Source organism: Mastomys coucha, unplaced genomic scaffold, assembly GCF_008632895.1.
Source record: "Mastomys coucha isolate ucsf_1 unplaced genomic scaffold, UCSF_Mcou_1 pScaffold14, whole genome shotgun sequence".
In the NCBI taxonomy this organism is placed as follows: domain Eukaryota; kingdom Metazoa; phylum Chordata; class Mammalia; order Rodentia; family Muridae; genus Mastomys; species Mastomys coucha.
This window is the reverse complement of record NW_022196896.1, coordinates 32,724,328-32,746,684: the sequence shown is the minus strand read 5'-3', so window position 1 is coordinate 32,746,684 and position 22,357 is coordinate 32,724,328. Positions and strand designations below refer to the sequence as shown.

General features: G+C 37.0%; 2 protein-coding genes across 15 annotated transcripts in view; one reads left to right on the top strand and one right to left on the bottom strand.

Moving 5' to 3' along the window:
• Tmem68 (transmembrane protein 68) overlaps window positions 1-20,406 on the bottom strand; it is a 26,954-nt gene extending 6,548 nt beyond the window's left edge. The window contains exons 1-8 of one of the 14 annotated variants that reach the window (XR_004117781.1): window positions 19,742-20,094; window positions 16,451-16,495; window positions 15,497-15,886; window positions 8,753-8,917; window positions 5,134-5,327; window positions 2,932-3,032; window positions 1,436-1,556; window positions 166-226 (exon numbers count right to left, since the gene is read on the bottom strand). Coding sequence is in view for 11 of the 14 variants with exons in the window: in XM_031366733.1 (XP_031222593.1) it covers window positions 5-226; window positions 5,134-5,327; window positions 8,753-8,917; window positions 15,497-15,821 (906 nt within the window). In the remaining 3 variants the exon portion in view is untranslated. The other 13 variants (XR_004117780.1, XM_031366729.1, XM_031366727.1 and 10 more) reach the window with 13 other exon arrangements.
• A 40-nt stretch (window positions 20,407-20,446) lies between these two features.
• Window positions 20,447-22,357, top strand: part of Tgs1 (trimethylguanosine synthase 1) — a 39,522-nt gene continuing 37,611 nt past the window's right edge. Inside the window, exon 1 of the mRNA XM_031366724.1 lies at window positions 20,447-20,698. Within this exon, the coding sequence (XP_031222584.1) occupies window positions 20,595-20,698 (104 nt within the window). The 5' untranslated portion in view covers window positions 20,447-20,594. The remainder of the gene's footprint in view (window positions 20,699-22,357) is intronic.

Below are 22,357 nucleotides of genomic sequence, written 5' to 3'. Positions count from 1 at the left end.
GAGGCAGAGGCAGAGGCACAGGACAGCCAGAGCTGCACAGTGAGACTCTGTCTCCAAACAAAAACAAAAACAAAGAAATCAAAAAAGTTTTCCTAATAGGGTTCAAACTTCCAAATGTTTTATATATTACACTATAGTCAAAAAACCATATGAATGAGAACTTACTTGTTCCTCCAAGTGATCTGAATCCTTCTCGAATATTTTGTGTAAACATAGGAATAATGGGCTAAAGAAAAAAATTTGAATTAAAAAGTAAATAAATAAATCTACTTAAGGTCTCCATTGAGTCACTAAGGCAACTTTTTTGAGAGCACATTTGAAATCCTAAAAACAGATTTTAACAGTAAAGGCTTATGTAAGGTGGTGTGATTTATCAGACTAAATTTGACTTGATCATGTATGACAATAAAAATTGGAATGGCTAGCCTGTAGTTGGAACACATAATAATTCATCTACCAGTTTTCCTTATAGATAAACCCTAGAAACTCAAAGATTATAATACTCATTGATTTCATTAAATAAAACAAATATGGTAAATTAATTTTTACTAGTTCCTAGATAATATGCTCATTTTAGAAGTTACGAGATGAAGACACTGAAGTGGTATGGTGGTTAGTGAGAATGACCCATCTAAGCTCATACATTTGAATTCTCAGTCCTCATTTGGTGGAACTGTTTGGGAAGAATCAGGAGGCGTGGTCTTGTTGGAGGAGGTGTGACACTGAGGGAAGACTCTGAGGTTTCAAAATGCCCACACCAGTCACTCAGCCCTCTCTGCCTCCAGCTTATGAATCAGATGTGAACTCTCCCTGCCATGACAGTTATGGACGGGAACCCTCAGGAATTGTGAGCTCTAAATTAAATGCTTTCTTTTATTAGCTATCTTTATCATGGCATTTGATGACAGAAACAGAAAAGTAACTAAGGCAAAGGGAAATTTTACATAAATTAAATGATAAGTTTCAGCAAGTTGGTCTCATGGAATGGTAACTCATTTTTATGAGACCGTTACATTCAAAATGTTCAGTATCAATGAAAAGTATATATAAAAGTTTTTAAAAAGTATATAAATTAATGAATTTAGATAACAAGCTTATAGGACATTTCATGAACATCAATGATTAAATGTGATATTTAATAATAGAAATGTTATAAAATAATGAAATATAAAGTATAATATAGGAAGGTTATGCTATTATAAACAGTAAATATATCAAAATTGAATAAAATACTTTCATATATAAACAAATATACTGAACAAAATGTTTTAAAAAGAAAAAACTATATGTGTGTGTGTACACATGTTCATGACATTTTGCATTATTTATAGAACTATATGGCTTTACAAACAGAGTTTTAGATAATGATAGTCTTTTCCATTCGGTTTTAGAGACTAGAAAACACAATGATAAACTTCATAAAACGTATCCTCACATTGAACTAGCTGATCACTTGCTGTCTCTCTCCTTCTACCAGAGGAAAGCCATCTACTACATTCAGGGACACCTAATACATGTTTTGCTCACTGCTGTATCCCTCGCACTTAGAAAAGTACCTGTAACAGATAAGATAAAAGACAGTTATGGATGAACTAAAGAGAGAATGGATACATAACAGGAAGACTTCTAATGAACTATGCTCTGTAAATACAGAGGTCAGAAACAGGCAGCAGTTGTCTCAACACTAGAGAAAGCAGACAAAGCTGCCAAGTGAAGATTGTAAAATTTGATGTGGCTAACTCACGAAACTACTGTATGAAGATGATAATGTACACTAATTTATTTTTTAGTAAAAATCTACTACTACCTAAGACATTACAAGTTTTGTAAAATAAAATGGACAAAATCTAATGTTTGAAAAGTTAAATTTCCAGAACTCAGAATGCACAGAAGGAACAGAAAGTCTTTCAGCTCACAGATATACTGTGATCTCCCTTGAGTGCAACTCCTGGCAATGTCTACAGACCAGCATGGTTTCTAAGGCCTGTATTAAAGTCTGCACTTCATCAGGATGATTAGGTTCCACTCTGCTTAAAAAGCTAAACTTCTGGAGCAGAACATTCTAGAAGCCACTTCATAGAAGAAAGCTTGCCCTAGCTGGTTCGATCTTCCATGCTGCAATCTGAACCTATAATTTTTAAGTGCATCAAGAATTTTACAACTTGATGTTGTACAGTCATTTAGCATTTTTCTTTTATATGTTAGTGTACAAGACAGCTGCATAGGCAATCAATAATTTATAATTTCTGTACCCACATATATGTATTCTTGGGGCATCAGTTTGGCATGCGCTTAGAGTCCTATTTCTGCAACTAAAAAAATAGAAAACACTAAACAAGCTGCTAAAAAAGAAAGCTTTACTTTCTTCATATGAAAAGGGGAAAGAAGTAATTACTTTTATCTCAAAAGTTTTTATGGATAAAGTATAACAACATGAAAAAGTAATTGCTAAATACAATGTTCCTTTCTTTTACATGTTTGTTTTTTTTTTTTCAATTAAATAAACTAAATTTTCTTCAACCTAAATATAAGCTACCTAAATAGAATCTTGGGAATTCACAAAATAAGAGTGGTACTTGGTACATATAAAAGTCTGTCCTATCCAAATGACCTTTACATATTTTCTGATGATATTTTATGAACTACAATTCAATTTCCCCTTTAGTTCCTTTTAGTATGTCCAGTTTAGTTTTTAAATAATGCTGGGGGGAGGGACACTGTTGGGACTCATACTCAAAAGCCTGGCACATGCTAAGCAAGTACACTACAACTGAGTTACAGCCTCAACCAAGCAGTCCCCTTTTAAATGTAGCTAGTCATACATTTGGAGTTTCAAGTGTTTTCTCATTGCTTATGGAGGGTTGGTTTAGTTTATTAAGGGATAGCTGTCATTTACAACTATGTAAATATTTTACCAAAAGTTTTCCTCACATCTCTAGAAGATTCCTTCAGTCTCTGATGTTTGCAGTCACTGTGAATAGTCAGGGCCCAGATCTCTTCCACCCCATCTCTGTCTGCCTGAGCCTCCTCACCTATAAAATTAGAGCAGTGGTTCTCAACCTTCCTAACACTCTGACCCTTTAAGAACATTCCTAATCTTGTGATGACCCCAGCCATAAGATTATTTTCATTGCTCTTCATAATTGTAATTTTGCTACTGCTATGAATCATAAGGTAAACATCTGTTTTCCGATGGCCTCAGGTATTCCACAGGTTGAGAACCACTGTATTAGAATATTACTCATGTCTCTTCCTTACCATGTGGAGCTCTGAGACAAACTTCAAAAGTACTGCACTCTAGTTATCAGACTTATAATGTGATTAGTAAATTCATAGCATTCAAATTTTGCATTTGATTTAAATGTATAGAATGCTATTTCTCAATTTTTTGGATTTTTATTAAAAAAACTTAATTGAATTATCTAGATTATCTTAAGAAGTTACCAAGAGATTAAAGAATCTGAACTCTTGTTCTTTTGAATTCAAGTTCTTTTGTCCTTCCTCTCTGTTCGGTCTCCTAAGCAATATCCTTCTTAAAACTACAAACATAAGAATGAACAATTAAGATTCCATGATTAACTTGTAAGATTCAAAGATATTTTTATTATCTTTATCTGAAACTTATTTAAAAACAAATCTTTCAAAATATAAACTTACAGAAAATGAGTCAATGTTTTTTGTTAGATTAGAATTTTAGTTATTCTTGCATTAAAATATTGCATTGATTATTCTTAATTTTGTATAGCTTATACAGTCTTTTGTATACCATATTACTCAAAACTACAGTTCTGTGTTTATAAAACTCTTGGAAAAATGGGTAAATTGTTATCAGTCAGTTTTCTTTATTATTAACACAAAAATACATAAATAAATTAAAAAGCTTTTTGCTGGGTTAAGTAATCTGTGTTTAAAGACAAAAACATTAATTCAACAAATAAATAAACCCTACTCAAAGTACATAATGCACTAGAGAATTAAATATACCTCTTGTACTTAAAGAACTTATAACTTTACTGTGTGAACACATGTATCTAAAACGTCAGGAAGTAGATTACTTTAACTAGGAACCCATATTAGAGCACTATAGCAATGACTTCTAGCAGGCACATATAAGCATACGCACAGGTACAAAAGAGAGAACTCCTGAGTTCTTCAGAGAATTTTGTTTAACTGTAAAGCCGTAATTCAAACATAAAAATATCTATTCCTCTTTAGACGTTATTCTTTGGTTAGAATGAGTTACTCACAATCTTTCTTTTTTAATCAACAGTCTATATTTAAAAGATACACAGTAAAACCAAAGATGCAGACTGATCTCTCATGACAGCAACCCGAACACTGAAAGTTCCTGCAGCTGACTCAACTTCTAAGTTTGGAGAAAAAAACAAGAGTCCAGCAAGGGACTTCAATGTCCTTAGAATAAAGTGCCATATGGTGAACAACTTTTCAAGGGCAAAAAAACAAACAAACCAAAAACAACATCAGCCAGCAAAAGCACATTCTTAACAGTTGCTCTAGGAAGAACAATTAACTATAGTAAATCTCCCAAGTATGCTTAACTTTATTGATCAATTCATTTGAAAAGTGCTATAAATATTTATTATACCAGCAAAATATTTATTATACCATTGTCCACTTCATATAAGATAACTAACTACATTTGATGAAAAATGACATTGGTCACATAGTACATGTACTGTTATAAAAACTAATTACACATAAAAGAACTAGTAAACCAAATTCATCCATGAAACACAACAACTCATTCACATCAAGGTTAACAAAGGTTTAAAATACATAGAATGAGCTGATTATCATTAAAAAGAAAAGTATTTGAAATAATGGTGGGGCTGTGTACAGAACTACAAATCTCATGAAGAATGTGGAATTTACAACTGAGAAACAAAATCTTGTTAAGTACTTGCCAAATTTCTAGATCAGATTTTTGGTTTTTAAGATGGCTTCTCATACATAAGGAATACTTGTCTTTCATACACGCCTACAAATTTAATATATAGTAACCTTTGTGCTATTACAATAAAAGAATATGGTTTCATATACTCTGGCTCTTTTTTTAAGCATTTCTTTGAAATTCAAGTAAGCTTTGCTTGAATAATTACTTTGATGACTCACCACTTTTGCATCAATTGCAACCTGAGCAAAGCCTTTACGATTACCCCATACGATGTTGTAGGTTTCATCGCTAAGTAAGGCTTCTCGAACTCCGCCCGGTGAAATAGCTAACAAGTGACCACTCCTCAAGATTTCAACACATTTTTCTCGTGGTCCATGAAGAGCACAAAATACATCAAGTAATAAACTGAACCCTGTAAAAAACATAATCATGAAGATATATCTTTATCTTGTTCAATTCTTTCAGAGCAAAACTCATATCTATGTAGTTTACTACCCATACTTTTTATAAGTTTTAGGTCAATAGCTCTTAAGGTGTAAGACCTGTTTGACTCATGAAATAAAATATATCTTACTGATCATCTACTATTGATTACTTCCTGATTAATTACCTTCTTACTATGGCTACTTCACATTTTCAAACTCTTAATTAAAACTCAAAACTATCATGAAAAACCCCATTATAAATGGGGAGTCTTCCCCCACCTTACAAATGACAAAACTTGGGTTTAATGTAGGTAGTATGTTCAAAGTCACGTAACAAAGGTTCCCATTGCACTATGTCTAATCCCACGTGCCTTTCACTGAATTTCAAGCCACGTATGTTCTCATGTACATTAAAACAATCAGAGATGACTTCTCATTAGCAACCAAAAACCTAATCATCCACTAATCCCGTAACAAAGAACCACTTAAGACCACATAAATCCAACTATGTTAAGCCATACCAAAAATTAGCAAAGACTATAATCAAATCTACTGAAATAAAAACTTAGATGATGCTAATCCTACAATTAAATATTAATAACAACAGCAAATACTATTGAGAGTTTTTAACCAACTGAGGAAGGTGATTTAATTCAAGAAAAGCTAATTCCAAATCTTATTATACATTTTTCAAATTGTGACTATTATTGCATGGGAGACATCCTGTCAATAAAATAATACTTAATAAAAATCCTACAGTGGAACTTCATGTGAGTGTCAGTGTACATGTCTTCCTGCTTGAGAGTGAGAATGTGGATAGTTCGTACAACTGGTGTCCCATTGCCTTAAAGAGCTGAAACAACATTATAACTGTCATTAAGATTTAAATAATGCTTACTCTGCACCAAAACCTCACTTACTTAATTAGATTCACTCTCAGAGTAAATGGAAGGGAGGGTCCATAAATTACAAAATTTCTCTGTTGCACTAAAAATTAAGACTAAAGGTAAATCAGTGTCAAAATATGGTATGAGCATAAAGGAAAAAGTATTCTGAAAAACCTAAAAACATTTCTTACTTATGAAAAGAAAAAGCTACAAACAATCCTGTGCTCCATAAGAGAACAATAGTTAGGAAAACACTTGGCCCATATTATAAAAGTGTTCTTGGTTGTGGTCAATCAGTGTATGACTGCCTGGCTAGCATGTAGAAGGCCCTAGTTTAATCCCTAGAACCTGAAAGGGTAGGAAGCATTGTAAGATGGTAATGTTTACATTAACTCTTTAGGGGGATAAAACCTGCAAAATTGTTGGTAAATGTGCAAAATCATCATTTAAAAAATCAGAATAGCTAGTTATGATGAAATTATAATATCTTTCTCTTTGCCATCTACAGAAAGTCGCCACGTTCTTTCTAAAGGAAAGCCTTACATCTGATTTAACATACACACCTAAGACAGATGCTTGCACATACACTAAAGCACTAAGCATGTGTCTAGAAGGCTCTGCAGTGGACTGTTCTGAGCTCACTGCTGAGTCTGGGGCCTGGGCCAGCTTTGCTTTGATTACTGCAGAGAACATACTATCAACTCTCCTGGCTGCTATCTACTGACTTAGTGATGAAAGAAAGGAAGATTTATTCTCAGTTATTTTATTCAATGACTTTTTAAAAATAACTATTTTATCTTAAACAATTTGACTAAACCTTTTAAAAAGATATAAAGTCATGACGAACACTCTTGAATCTCAAGAGCCATGAGGCAAATCATACACTAGAAGAAGTATGTATACACATACTCTTTAGGGTAGTGTGAACAAATATACCATGTGCGTATTTTCCTCAATTTTGATTTGCTAGTAAACTTTAACAGCATTAAAAAAGGAAAAATATGAAAACTTAACTACTTTATATAAAAAATATGTATCATTTTTTAAAATTCTACTTGAAAGTTCAAGTCAGAGCACTTGCTGAGTTCTCTATCTCCAGTATCACAGCAAACAAACTTCAAGATTTAAGACTGCTGTTGAGACATATACATCTACAGTCTCTCCAACTTGGTAGGCTGAGGCAGAAGGATTACTTAAGACTATAAGCTAAAAGCCAGTCTGGGTAACTTGGCAAGATCCTGTCTCAATTTTTAAAAGACTTTTTTAAAATCGGGATCCAGCTCAAGGGAAGACTCCAAGGCCTGACACTATTACTGATGGTGTGCTTACAGACAGGAGCCTAGCATGGCTGCCCTCAGAGGCCCAACAAGCAGCTGAAAGAGTTAAATGCAGAGAGTTACACCCAATCAATGGAGAGAAGCCAGGACCCTGTGGTTGAATTAGGGAAAAGCTGGAAGAAGCTGAGAAGGGCAGCAATCTCAAGTAACCTGGACAACCCCCCTCCCTGCTAGATCCCTCAAACACTGAGCCACCAACCAGGCAGCATATATGAACTGGTCTAAGACCCACAGCACATTGAGCAGAGGACTGCCTCAATGAGAGAAGATGCACCGAAACCTGGAGAAACTTCAGGCCCCAGGAAGTGGGAGGTCTAGTAGGAATGGGGGTGGGGACAACCTCTTAGAGATGGGGGAGGAGGAACGGGATGAGGAACAGTCAGAGGGTAGACCTGGAGAAGGATTTCGACTGGACTGTAAAAAAAAGATTTAAAAATAATAATAATAATAATAATAACAACAACAACAACAACAAGTAAATAAAAAGGAAATACTGACTAAAGTTCTCTTAATAAAGGAAAAACAACAAAAAGTAAATAAAAAAATAAGAAAATACTGACTAAAGTTCTGTTAATAAAGGAAAAGAAATAGAACTAGAACTAGAGGCCTATAGTTCAGAGGTACATCATTTAGGTAACACATTCATCCCTAGGATCCAATCCCCAGTACTAGCAAAAGAAAAAAGGATGAGGAAGAAGAGAAAAAGGAGGGAGGGGAAAGGGAGAGGGAGGAGGGACAACGAGGAAAGACCAAGAAAAAGCAGGAAAAAGGGGAGGAGGAGAGAGGAGGAAAAAGGAAGAAGGAAGAAAGAATAATTAGAGCCAGTGATGGCAAGGAGGTGTGGTAGGAAGGGAGGGTTGGACGGACAAACAGATGGATGGACAGAGAGATGGTGGGTGGGTGCATATAGCTAGAGCCTGCAGTGGTAGCCACACCTAGAAAGCCAAGACTCTGAAAAGCTAAGGCAGGAGGATTACCCACTCAAGGTGAGTTTAGGCAACAGAGTCAGACTGTCTTTAAAACAAAAAGTAGGTGACATTTTTGGCTATTATTTTTAAAGGATATATTACTTAAATTGGATAATAAGATGTTTTTCAAATTTGTTATCCTAAAGAAGCAAAACACTTTTTAAACAATACTTAAGAGAAACACCACATAATTTGATCACTACACATGGTTAAGTTTTACCTGGTATTTTAAAGACAAAGTGGTCAGCTACGACTCGGCAAGTTCTGCCTTTGTGGATGAAAATTTTAGCCATGAAGTAGTAAAAGTCTATGGGAATAGCTCCATGATAAAAAATTATAAGTGCTGGTCCTTCTGGTATCTTTTCCATCCCATGAACTTCATAACCTGTTTGAAAAACAAGTTGCAGATAAATAAAATACATAACATAAAAGCCGTCTTTGCCTTCCCGGTCCTGTCTCCTCTCCATAGTTCTTCCCCCTTTCCCTTCCTTCTACACATAGCATAATTTGGCTCTACAGTCATACCGCAGGACAGAATAAACAAAGCACGTGATTGGAGGCAAAGTGCTGCTGGAGTCCAGGACAGTCAGGGCTGGCCCCGGAGTAGAGTGGAGGCCAGAGCAGAGTTGGGAGGACAGTCCTCAAGCAGGAGCGAGTGGAGGCTTCAGTGATGGGTTGCTGGGGAAGAGGAAGGCACCCAAAGGCAGACAGAACAAGCCCAGGGATGGAGACAGAATCCAGCCAGCACGGGGCTGGGACAAGAGGTGCAGAGCCAAGTGTGGACTAAGTGGGTCATCTTACGAGAGGTGCCTAGGATAGGGCTGCCTGAGCAGCTGAGGACAACCAGCATCTCCAGGCCCATGGCTTTGCACACTTCTCACAAATCATTCACCGCCTAGTTGTGAATGCACCTACATTTTCTTGCTGATGTATATTTAGCTTAAGTAGGCTACTACTGTGAATACACTTAGGAATCTTATCTGCCCAACAGTGTACCTCAGGGATCTACAATACACGGAGTGATTATTGCAGTTAAACTATCACACATGCTTTTTAACTTTCTGAAAAATATAAAATGTCTATTGAGAAATGCTTTTTGAAAACCCTGAGTGAAAGGTTTGAGTTAAAAGGCTGCTAGCCACTTGAGGGTAGGGACTTCATTCACCCATTACCACCAAACTAAAGTGACTTATTTAAAACTTAGTGTTTCTTTGTATTTTATAGGGAATCACAGAATGTTTTTTTAAAAAATCATAGGATATATATATATATATATATATATATATATACACACACACACACACACACATATATATATGAGCTGAGGGTAAATTTTATAATATAAAACACTGAAAAGATCCTGGCATAGGGATTTTTCCAAGCAGTAAAAACCATATAAATAAATAAAATCTGTTTAGTAACAGGTAACTAAATAAACTAATAAATATTTATGAGAAGGATTAAAAGCATGTATATTTGGCCACACATATACAAATGATAAATAAACCAAAATTTTAACAAAGTTTATTTGCATGGTAAGTTTTAGGTACCTTTTTTCTTTTTACAATGATCATGTTATTTTTTTAAAGTTTCTGAAGTTTAAAAAACACACATTAAATTTGAGTACAACAAAATTGAAATAGACACAAATACCTTTTATTTATGTCACAAGCTCAATTTTTTTAGAAGTATCACTTATCCACACAAAATATCTTTTTTTTTAAAGATTTATTTATTATATGTAAGTACACTGTAGCTGTCTTCAGACACTCCTAAAGAGGGAGTCAGATCTCATTATGGATGGTTGTGAGCCACCATGTGGTTGCTGGGATTTGAACTCAGGATCTTTGGAAGAGCAGTTGGTGCTCTTAACTGCTGAGCCATCCCTCCACAAAGTATCTTTTTTGTTTTTTATATTTTATCATATTCTTAAAAATTTATAAAATATTGTAACAATAAAAACAAGTATTATAAAAGTTGTTTGATATAAAACAACAAACAATAGTCTTATGTAGATGCTTGTCTACAGCAATACTGAAAATACATGTTTTTCTCAATATAAATTTTAAATAACACCAAATATATTAACTGTATGATATTTTAAAATAATATATCACTATTAGTTTTTTTTAATGAACATAAATAGATAATAAAGTCTGTTTGTTTGTTTGCTTTTTAGTAGAGCTTAAAATCTTGGCTCTTATTGTGGTACAAACCCAAAATAAGAACAATTTTTAGACATTGGAGTTCATTGTAATAAGGCTGTACTTCAATGTCCCTCACCAAAGGATTTTACCTCCATCGTAGCTAAGCTGAGAGTTGACAGTTCTGCTGCACCAAGAAATGAATTGTAGGATCGATTTTTGGATACAAACTTCCTGCTATGGTCAAAGCTATTTGACTTGAATGAGTGACTTCATTCTCAGCTCACAGGGAATAGGTTACATTCATTTAAGAAATAGTGTGTGTATTAAGATGGTCTATCCATAAAGTCATTCATCCACCAACTGTTTCAATGAACAATGGTTCTGCTTGGAGTGTGACACAGACATTAGGTGAAGGTAAGAATCTGGTTCACTGGCCGTGATGATTTTGAAACGCATTCACCTCAGAATAAGAGTAACTAATAAAGTCGTCTTCTTTAAAATTGATACAATAATTATAAACATCAAGCAAAGCATTCAGTCTCACTCTTTGTTGTCCTCTTATAAGCCACCTCCCAAATTAACTGTCTACATTTCTTTTGGTTATATAAAATAATTTTGAAATATGTATTGTGCTGAAAACCATAGTATACTGTAAAAACATCAAATAAAAAAGCCTAGTAGGGAAGCTGAGATAGGAAAAGGATGATTTCAAGACCATTATGTGGTACACAGCAAGACACTGTCCAAACAAGCAGAAAGTATAAACAAGCAGAAAGTATATATGGATTGTACAATATTGGACTTATTTCTCTAATTACCAAATTAGAGAGACCACTGGATACAACGAACAAATTCCTAATTCCTCATATTTTTGAATTTAAATCAATTAGGATATGTTGGTAATACTAATTTTCATATTACAGACAAAATATCTTAACATAATAAATCATTAAAGCAGGCTAAGTACTGAATATTTTATTGCCTCTGAGCCATAAATACATATATAAAACTACCTTGGAATTCCAATATAAAATAGTGTTTAAATTTACCTATGTTGCCTCTGAGCCATAAATACATATGTAAAACTACCTTGGAATTCCAATATAAAATAGTGCTTAAATTTACCTATATTGTCTTAAATCCAAATTGCTTTATATATATTATCTTGAAATTTAAGTGATGTATATGTTGGCAGAAGATGTAAATTCCTAACAAGTATCATAAATAATGTCAATAAGTTTTAAAGACCACCAAGGTGCAACTCTTAAGACAGGCACACGTGTGCTGAATTAATGCTTTGTGTAAAACACTGAGGGGCCGGAGGCCTGTACTGGCTAGCAGAGATTTAATGAGCAAATATTAAGATTCCAAAGCATCCAAAGCATGGTTCCTGTCTGCAAAGCTCAGTACCATGACTTCTGGCCCTGAATCCACGCAGGATGGATGGAGTACAGTTTTGAGCAGGGGGCTAGGTCCGTTTGTCAAAGACTACATCCTCTGACTACACCTCTGCAGTGACTTCTTTGAACCTGTTTCCTGAGAAGTAAAGTGGAAAAAGAACATAAAGTTTATCTGTCTTCAAATAAGCTTTAAGGAAGTCAAGACAGATGAAAGTTTTTGACAGTGTTTGATAAGTCAAAAAAAAAAAAGATTTATATTTTAATATGAACATAGTATTACCACAACACATTAGCCTAAAAAGCATATCTGCAGAATTTTTTCTTAATGGCAACCTATACTTCAGTGATGCATATCAGCAAGTGTCTCTTTCAAAGTCTGTCCTCTCTCTGGATTTCTGTGAGTTCACAGCCAGCTTCATGTACATACCAGGTTTCTGAACAGCGAGGGCTATATGCTCAACAACAGTCCATAGAAATCTTGGTCCAATGCTCTTTTGCCTCAACAGTGTTTTGTTCCTCAGCAAACACAGGCTGAGGTTGGATTACTCACTGCAGCAGTTACAAGAAATAAGATCCACTAGAGGCCGCCAGATGACGGGGCGGCACCTTATGAGGAGATTAAACTCCCAGAAGCAAACTTTATTCCTGGGGAACTAAATTAGTTTTAGAAATAGGCTATTTGATTTTTTTAAATAAAGACAGGACTCCATGACCCAGCAACTAAAGTAGGCTATGTGATTACAGAAAGCTAAGAAGTTTCTTTAGAGCAAAGGACTTACAAAGCGAGGAGACATCCACAAACAGCACATCGCATGAGCGGCATTCAGAATATATAAGAAGCTCAAAGAATGAAGACAATAAAACCAAACACTGTCAGATGGTCTAAAGAACAAGCTCTCTCCCCTTCTTTTTATTTAATTTGTTTTAGATCTACTGTGTATGAATGTTTGGTCTGTGTGGTCTGTATACCGCATGTACACCTGAAGCTTGATGAGTTACAAGAGCCTGTTGGATTCCCAGACACTACAGTTATGAATGGCTGTAAGCTACTATCTGTGTGCCGGAAACATAACCCGGGTCTTCTGCAAGAGGAACAAATGCTCCCAAATGCTGAACCATTCCTCGGTCAACAGCACTGTATCTAGGCTAGCCCTGAAGTTCTGATGATTCTCCTGCTAGTTTCCTAAATGCTGAGATTATGAAACAATGGGTCAGCAAGGACTAAGTATATTTCTCAAAAGTAGACATATAAATGGTCAACAAATAAGTAGATTTCACTAATCATCAGAAAAATTCCTGTTGAAACCCCAATAAAATGTCACTCATCATAGTTATAATGGCTATCGTCAAAAGATAACAAAGAGCTGCAGAGAGATGTAGCTCAGTGGTAGGATGCTTTTACCAGTATATGAGGTCCTAGGTTTAATCCTCATGAGGTAGTGGGGAACCTCAAATGCTGGTCACAATGAAAAGGAATGGGAAATTGTAATTTAGTTCAGCCATTATAGAAAATAATATGGAAAATCTGGGGAAACACAAAAAAACAAAAACAGAACCACTGATACTATAAAACCCAACAATTCCACTACTGGGTGCACAGCCAAAGAAGCTGTTGCTACACACAGATACAATTGAACATTGTAATGAGTAAACTAAGCCAAACACAAAGCATGTTTTAAATATTTAAATGAAAACATATAAAAGAATAGACTGGAACAGTGGTCACTAGAGACCAGGGAAGAACAGAGAGAAGATGAAGGAACTGTTAGAGCCCGGTTAAGTGGGAGGGAAGTAAAAGGGTGAGAGACAACATTAGCACATGCAGAAATATGTCAATGAATCCTAGGTTGTCTAGCTAATATGTTAGTAATTATTCTTTAAAACAGCAGGCTCTAATAACATCTCTTTATGTGTTCTTTTCTTTCTAGGTACCTGCTTCCTCTCCACTTTTAGGCCATGCACATGAGACTTTCACCAGGGCCAAGGAGGCATGTGCCCACGCTCATAGACTTTGAGAGTTATTTACAAATTATTCAATTTCAGGTACTGTGGTTTGAAAGCAAAATAGAAATGAGGGACATATGGATCAAGTTCTTGGCATTTTTGCATAGTCCAAACACATGTCACTTATATATAAGGGATTGGTTGAAAAATTAAGTAAAAACTGGTCAAGAGAACCACCAAGTGTTTGAAAACAGACAATCAGAAGGAGTTTTCATGATAGCCATCAACCACTAAGTGCTCGGCATCAGAGCCTCTCATGTCATTAAAAGTGTGCATTTCCTACACAGAAGTGTGCTGCCGCCTCGCTATCTAGAAAGACACCTCCACTTCTTAGATGAAGCAAACAACAAATGGGTAAATGTCACAACTTATATTTAATGTTCAATATTATGATATTAATATTTAAAATATCACATTTTTAAAATGTGACTTTTAAAATGTCACATTGTTAGAATCATATTTAGTCTGAACAGAATAGCAGTGGCAAACACCTTTAATCCCACCAATTGGAAGGCAGAGGCAAGCAGATCTCTCTGAGTTCAGAGCCAGCCTGATCTACATAGAGAGTTCCAGCACAGCCAAGGATATGTAGATACCCTGTCTCTAAGAAGTAAAACTAAAACGAAAAGACTTTTTCTAGCCAAGTATGGTGACATTTGCTATAATCCCAATAATATTCAGGAAGGCAAAGAAGGACTGTAAATCCCAGGGTAGCTGGACTACATTTCCAAACCTTAAAAAACAGAACTAAGTGTGTCTGGAGAGACAGCTCTGACACTTGCTGCTGTTGCAGAAGACCAGACCTCAGTTTCCAAAACCCAGCTGCAAAGCATCTGACACACACCTCTGGCCTCTACTAGCACACATACAAAAGGAAGAGAGAAATAAATGAATAAATAAGTAAATAAAATTTTAAAAACAAGAAAAAGCAGTTTCTATGAAACAGAAAGAGAAAGAAGTGTAGAGGGCAAAGGAAAGAGGGACCGAAAGACAGCTATGGAGCATATATATGGAGTAAGGTATACATACGTGAGACAGAAGCTTAGAGGGGAGGAGCAGCAGGAGGCAGGGACCGGGAAAGGAAAAGGAATGGGGCAGCAAATGAAACATAAACTGACAGAGACAAACGAAAACGTCACAATAAAAGCTGTGGCTTTGTGTGGTAAGAAAACAAGAAGTTTTAACAGTTTAAAGTAATTTTTATAGATGTCTTAAATATCAATTTTCATACTTCAGTTTATAGTAATCAAGAGTGCTGTATAACAGAAATAAATGTATTTAGGAAAAATCACTTAAAGATATCCATATCCATACATGTAAATATCCCTTGCAGTCTATTTTTCAGTAACTCCCCAGTAAATCAACAGCATCAGTGCTGCACGCCACGCCATGAGACAGCAGCGCTCCGCTTACCGTGCCAAACGGCCGCGTGTCCGTCCCATAGAGTTGCCACTGTTTTCCTTGCACCATCCCACAAGTTATGAGAGTAGGCTTCTTTTAATACATTCTTCCTCTTATAGATATGAAGGAAAATAATAGTAAGGTAAAGAAGAAAGATGGTAAAGTAAGGAAGTATTAAAAGTATCAGTGGGGTAAAAACCCACAAGAGATGGTTTGCAAAATTCAGATAGTCTTCCAATTGCTCCACACCCAACCACTCTTCAAGCACATGAATCATACAGGTCACGTAGGGTATGGAGTCCTGTCCTGCAGCACAGGTTTGGTTGTTTTCTATCATTTTCTTTAGATGAAAATCCCAAGTCCTGTCTCTTTCTTCACTGCCATATGTTCTAACTTCAATGCCTGAAGGGGAAAAGACGCAGTCACTCTCTTTCCAACTATGAAATTAAATCTGTTAGTCTATTTTGCTAGGACAGTCATCTTCAATAACAAAGATAAGTAGGGTTTTTTAACACTTAACTCTAAGAATGATAAGGTTTCTCTACAAAATCATGAAAACTGTTAGATTTAGCTTTTGCAATAACTTGCAAGCTGTGATTAAGCTGGAAAAACTGATATAGAACGAAACTGCCACTCAAACTTGTAATCTAACCCACATCTTCCATAGACCAAGCTCACCAATATATTCTTTATTCTGAGACTAACTGTGTCCTTCACAAAGGAAAACATTAGTGTCTGATTCAGTAAAGTAATCTTAGAGCTTTAAGAAATGACGATGTACACATGGATGTTTTCTTTTATAGAGAAACTGGTTTATATGAGAGCTTATCTGCTCTTTGACATTACAGAATTAAAAACTGCACTTTTTGTCTTACAGTCACTAAAATTTCTGTTAAAGCACAAATGACTGAAAACAGCTACAAAAATATTGCATGAACTCACTCTCTAAATAATTACTTGACTTACCAGAAATTACACAAATATCTTGTCTCTAGCTTCAATGCATATACTCTGAAAACACAATAAACAAATGAAATATATTACTAAAAACAAAAACATTAGTACCTTAAGTTTACATTTCCATGACATAATGGCAGGAGATAGCCACAAATACCTGACAAATAATGACAGCCCTAGGTGTTTCACAATTTATGCTGAGGCTATTCTGCACAGCTTCCATTAAGGCCCACCCAGGAAACTGTTTTTACTACAGGTATAAAATATTTGCATCTCTAAGAGGGAAGTATAAAAGTAAGACGGCTAAAGGGCTGTCACTTCCTACTAACTTTGACTAATAGGCTACAAGTCAAATCATTATGACATTTGGTAATACAACTATATTATCCTTAGGACATAATTACCTACATAAGATTTCCTTCTTTCATTCATATGTTCACTGCTTCAAAGTCTGATCGAGAGATGCTTTAACCATCATTTCATATTAAATAATTTTAAGAAAGCCATCTCAAAGTCTTTGGACAGACTCAGGAAAGGATAAATAAAAGAGAGAATAACCCAGACTCTCACACAACAACAATGATATGGTATCTTGTTACCAAGATTACCTTGCTAATTAGCTTTGTAACAGAGCACTCTGACTAATAGAGGACTTGGTCTGACTTCCTTGTAATGAATAGCATTTCTCTGTGGCAGCACTGGATAACACAGTAGATGTTAGCTCCTCAACTTACACTTTATTATATCACTGCATTGGTTACTCTTCTCATCACTAAAAGTTCTGTTAAAACATAATGATTGAAAGCATAGCTACAAAAATATTGCATAAACTCTCTCTCTAAAATACTATCACTGCCACCAAATACTCAACAAATCAGGAAGTTGACAATAAGAAGGGTTGGCTTTGGCTCACGGTTCAAAGGAAATCAGAAATAATGGCAAGAAGTTATGGAAGCATAAAAGACTTGGTCCTCTAGCAACAAATAGGAAACAGAGAAAGAGGAATGCCAGTGGTCAACATGGTTTCTGCTTTCCTCCTTTTTATTCAGTGCCATGGCTAACCCCTTCAAAATACCCTCAGACACAGCCAATGGGGTGCTTCACTAATGTACCAGGCGTTTCTTAATCAAATCAAAATCAAAAGGTGATAATAAAATAATAAAATCAAAAGTTGTAGTGAAATTTAATCACTATACTAGCAAATCCACCATGAGTGAAACCATAATTTACCAGCATTTGATCATTTAAAATTCAATATAGCAAAATTTACTGCCTTTAGAAAGTAGCCTGACAGCTTCTAAAAAAGCTAAACATATGTTACTATATTACCCAGCAAACCCACTACTACATATATACCCAAGAAGACTAAAGATACACCATTCACACAAAAGCTTGTACATTAGGAGCAGAATCATTCATAGCAGTTGAAAAGTAGATTAAGATCCCCACCAACTGATGAGTGGGTAGAAATGATATATCCATATAATATAGCACCACTCAGTCAGAGAGCAGAGACCTGCTGCAACATGGGTGAACCTGGAAAACAGCATAACAAACCAAATTAAAAACAAACAAAAAGGCAAATGGCCAGGCAGTGTCCACTGATATGTCATACCCAAATAAGCTCATCTGAAAAGTTAGAAAAATCCGTGGTTGCCAGAGCTGGGACGTGTCAAAGAGATAATGAGCTACCCTAGAATTAGAGGGAATTAGAGTTAGAATTAGGATTCTATGTCTGAACCCACTAATCTGCACAGTATAAAATGGTACATGTTATTGTGAACTGTACCTCAGAAAGTGTTAAATACTTTAAGTATTTAAATATTGCTAATAAACAAGGTGGGTTCAAGGAAACTGCCTAGGACCAACTAACAGTTTGAAACTTTGGCTGCTACTGTTTAGGGCACTGGCCTCAGTAGTGTAGGCTTACTTACATTCTAATAGGTTTTAGCATCCTGTGACTTTATAGCTTTCTTTAGTACCTCCTCAGAGAACTCAGTAATAGAAGTATAGTAGTCTCCTTTAACCACAAAGTGTACATTCTAGGACCCAGGTAGATACCCAAAACTAAGGATAGGACCAAGTTCTATACAGAGTAAGTAAGCACTGCCAACCCCAAAACCCAAGCTGCTCCAAAACAGAAAAATCTAAATGACACCAAGTAGAAGATTCCACATTTAGATTCACAACCACATACAGTAGACCACAGTGAAAACTACAGAGTATATATACATATATATATGTGTATATATATGCAAGTATATACATATCATACTGCATGTAATATACAGTATAATATGTATATATATATATAATATATAGATATATTATCTAGCTATGAGCACAGTATACATACAAAACCTAAGTGAGATGAAAAGACCTAGGAATATCTTTAACAGAGAAAGAAAATAAGCCAGGCAGTGGTGGCACACTCCTTTAATCCCAGAGCTTAGAAGGTAGAGGCGGGCGGATTTCTGAGTTCAAGGCCAGCCTCGTCTACAGAGTAAGTTCCAGGACAGTCAGAGCTACACAGAGAAACCCTGTCTCGAAAAACCAGGAGAGAGAGAGAGAGAGAGAGAGAGAGAAGAAAAAATGCTCTTCTACTTTTGGTTAAAGTCGCCCACTCTTTTAATGACTACTATTCAATTGTATTACAGTCTAACTCTAGCCAGTCTCTGCAATAATGCTGTAATACATTTAATTAGTTATTTATTTTTGAGACGGCATTTGTGTGGACCTGGCTTGCTTTGCAGACTAAGCTGGCCTTGATCTCAGAGAGAGCTGTCTGCCTCCGCCTCCCAAGTCTGAGATTAAAGGTGTATGGCACTATGCCTACCTATAATTCACATCTAGATTGGTGTATCTACAACTGCAGTATTCTTTCCTTTCATAACTCCTAAATTCAATATATATTTGACCTCAAAATAAAGCTGTGTTAAGAATGTAGAGGTTAACATTTTCTTTGAAAATTAAAAATTTCCATCGACTCACAAACGTGGCCCAATTACAAATATATATCTGAATTTCAGCTCAGTTCTTATACAGCCCACAAAAGGTACCAATGAACACAAACTATGTCTTCAATGACGCAAAACCCTTCAAGCATGAGCTTGTTTTGTTTTTGACGAAGCTGTTGGCCAGTCTCAAACAGCACCTAGTGCTGAATGCCTTCTTTTTCTTTTTTTTTTTTTCAAATATAACAATTCTGCAAGTTTTCTATGTCGAACTTACGCACTATTATTTCTTACTAAATGTTTAATAGATTACAAAACCCAGCGATCGCGGCAGCGCAGCACTTACAGGGTCTGTATCAACTCGAATTTGCACAAATATAAAAGTTTGTAAGAGCTGTTTCCTTTGATCCTCTCCGAAGCCTCACGGGATAGTTACTGCTACTCAGCCCCTTTTTATAGGTGATCAGACGCTGTTCATGGAGGCCAAGTCACTTGCCAGGTCACATGGGTACTAAAGAGCGTAAACCAGTATTCCAACCCTGCTCAGTCAGCTCACCAACAGTTCTAACCTGGACCAATGGCCTCGGCACTAGTCTCACTTTTCCCTCCAGCTCCATGAGGCTCGCGGGCCTGGGCCGTCATGAGGCAAGCGAAACGCCTAGCTTCAGACCAAAAGCTGCGGGTAGTTCCGAGAGCGGAGGCGCGGGTGCTGAAAACTAGTAGGTGACGGGCGTGGCGAGAGCCCGGTTCCCAGACTGCACAGCGCAGGCGCAAAGACACGGGAACCAGCCCGGCTTTCCGCTCCCGGCCCCGCGACCTGGACACCACGCATGCTACCGACTGGAACAGCATGGAGAAGCCCATGCGGAGCCCGACTCACCTGACAAGAAAGCCACAGGACATCAGGTTGCCCTTGGCGACGTCGGCAGCTAGTCGGAGGCTGAGTCAAGTCGTGCCGGTTTCCTTTAAATACCTGAGAGGAAGGAGCCCGAGTCGCTTTGGGTGTTGGACCGCCGGTCGCCCCGCCCCTTCCGGTAGCCGCCGTAGCTGCTTCCTGTAGCGCGCCTGGCCGGCTCCGCGCTCGAGCGTCCCCAGGCGCGTTCCGCTCCCCTTCCCGCGCGAGTTACGCCTTTCTGTCTCCAGCCCCAGAGCAGAGGCCCGGCCCCGTCGCGGACACCGGGGCAAGCCCGGATAACGGGATGTGTTGCGAGAAGTGGAACCACGTGGCCGAAATGCTGCTCTTCATTGAAGACCGCGAGGAGGAGTACAAGATCCTTTGCCTCTGCTCCCGGGCGTTTGTGGAGTAAGTCGCGACGGTCCTTTCTCTCTCACCTTTTATCCTTGCTCGAGAATGTGGGTGTCGCAGGGTTAGAGTGAGGCTTTCCTGAAAGCCAGACGACCTGCTTCTAAGGCAGACTGATGTCTAAGAACCTCGAAACCCCGCGGGCATGGAGGAGCTTTCTACAGCAATTGCTAAAGGGAAGACTAATATAATTTTGATTTTTAAAATGTGACACCTTATAGTGTCATTTCGTGTTTCCATAAACACGGGCCAATCTCAACATTGATTGATTGAGTCGGGCGAGATGGCCCAGGCCTGTAATCGTGCGCCTCAGTGACAGATGCAGAAAGATCACAAGTTCGAGACCATCCTGAGCTGCAACAGTAAGATGGTGTGTGAAGTGTTAAACTAATAAAAATAGCATGATGAGGTGAAGGATCAAAATAGAGCTCTATTTGCAAACTGTAAAATTCCAACAAAAATTTACGTATCTGAAACTTTTGTTTGAGATAGAGGAAATGTTTGTTTCATGTTAAAAATTGCCTGAATAGAAAGAACCTTCTGGTGGAAAAAGCACTGACAAATTTTAAATTTAAGTTTGAAGGTATTCTTTTTCGTTATGTACTTGAGGGAAGATATCTGAAAGAAAAGAAAAAAAGAAATATAACACCATGTTAAATTTAATATAAAAAAAGTACTAACTTCATTTGCACCGGTCCTGCTGGATCAAAGTTGAACAGTCCTCCAATGGGGGAGTGAGGATGGTTATAACACAGAAAGGAATACTCAGAGACCAAGGTTAAAAATCCAGAGGACTGCAAGTCTATGCCACACGGGCCCCAAATGTATTTCTCATAGCCTTAATATGCTTTACAGTATCGTGGGAAACAAAGTCACAAACTAGCAAAGACAATGGCTGACATAGATTAGATATCTGTTCCCATCCGGAGGCCTCTGTGTTCCTTCCACAGAGATTAATAGAGCATTCAGCCCTTTGCCTTGAGCCTCAGGTTCCATGTGTCAGCAAGTCAAGAAACCTGCCAGCCCACAGACCCTGACCTGCCTTGACTCTGCCTGGCAGACAGGCTTTTACAGAAGCAGGCAAAAATGGCTCCCAGTGCTCACTATAGTCAGGTATGCATTTAATTCGGTGAAGTTCTGTTATGTTCCTATTAAATGTGTGGTTAGGTAATGGAGTATAAGACAGGACCAGGCCACACTGAATTTACTTTCTAAGCAAAGAAGATCAATATTGTACTAAAATGGCTGTTTGCACAATTACTCAGTTAACTCTGGATATGAAACATGTCTGTGGTGCTTTGGTAGCAGTCTGTGGCAGGATAGACAGTGAAAAATATTAGGCCTTGGGAGGGGAAAGGAACGTCTCCATTCAGAGTCTTCTTGAAGTCCCGTTTTGACTGAGAGTCAAGAAGACCAGAATCTTTAACAGAATTTGATATAAAGATGGCCTATGTGAAAACAACATTACTTTTATTTAGAAATAGTTTGAATAAGTATTAAAATAGGCTTTAATCCCAGCACTCAGGAAGAGGGAGGCAGAGGCAAGCTGATCTCTTGAGATCGAGGCCAGCCTAGTCTTCATATCGAGTCTGTTACACAAAGAAAGACTATCTGAAGAAACAAAAAAACAAAAGTTGGACTGCGACAGTGAGATGGCTC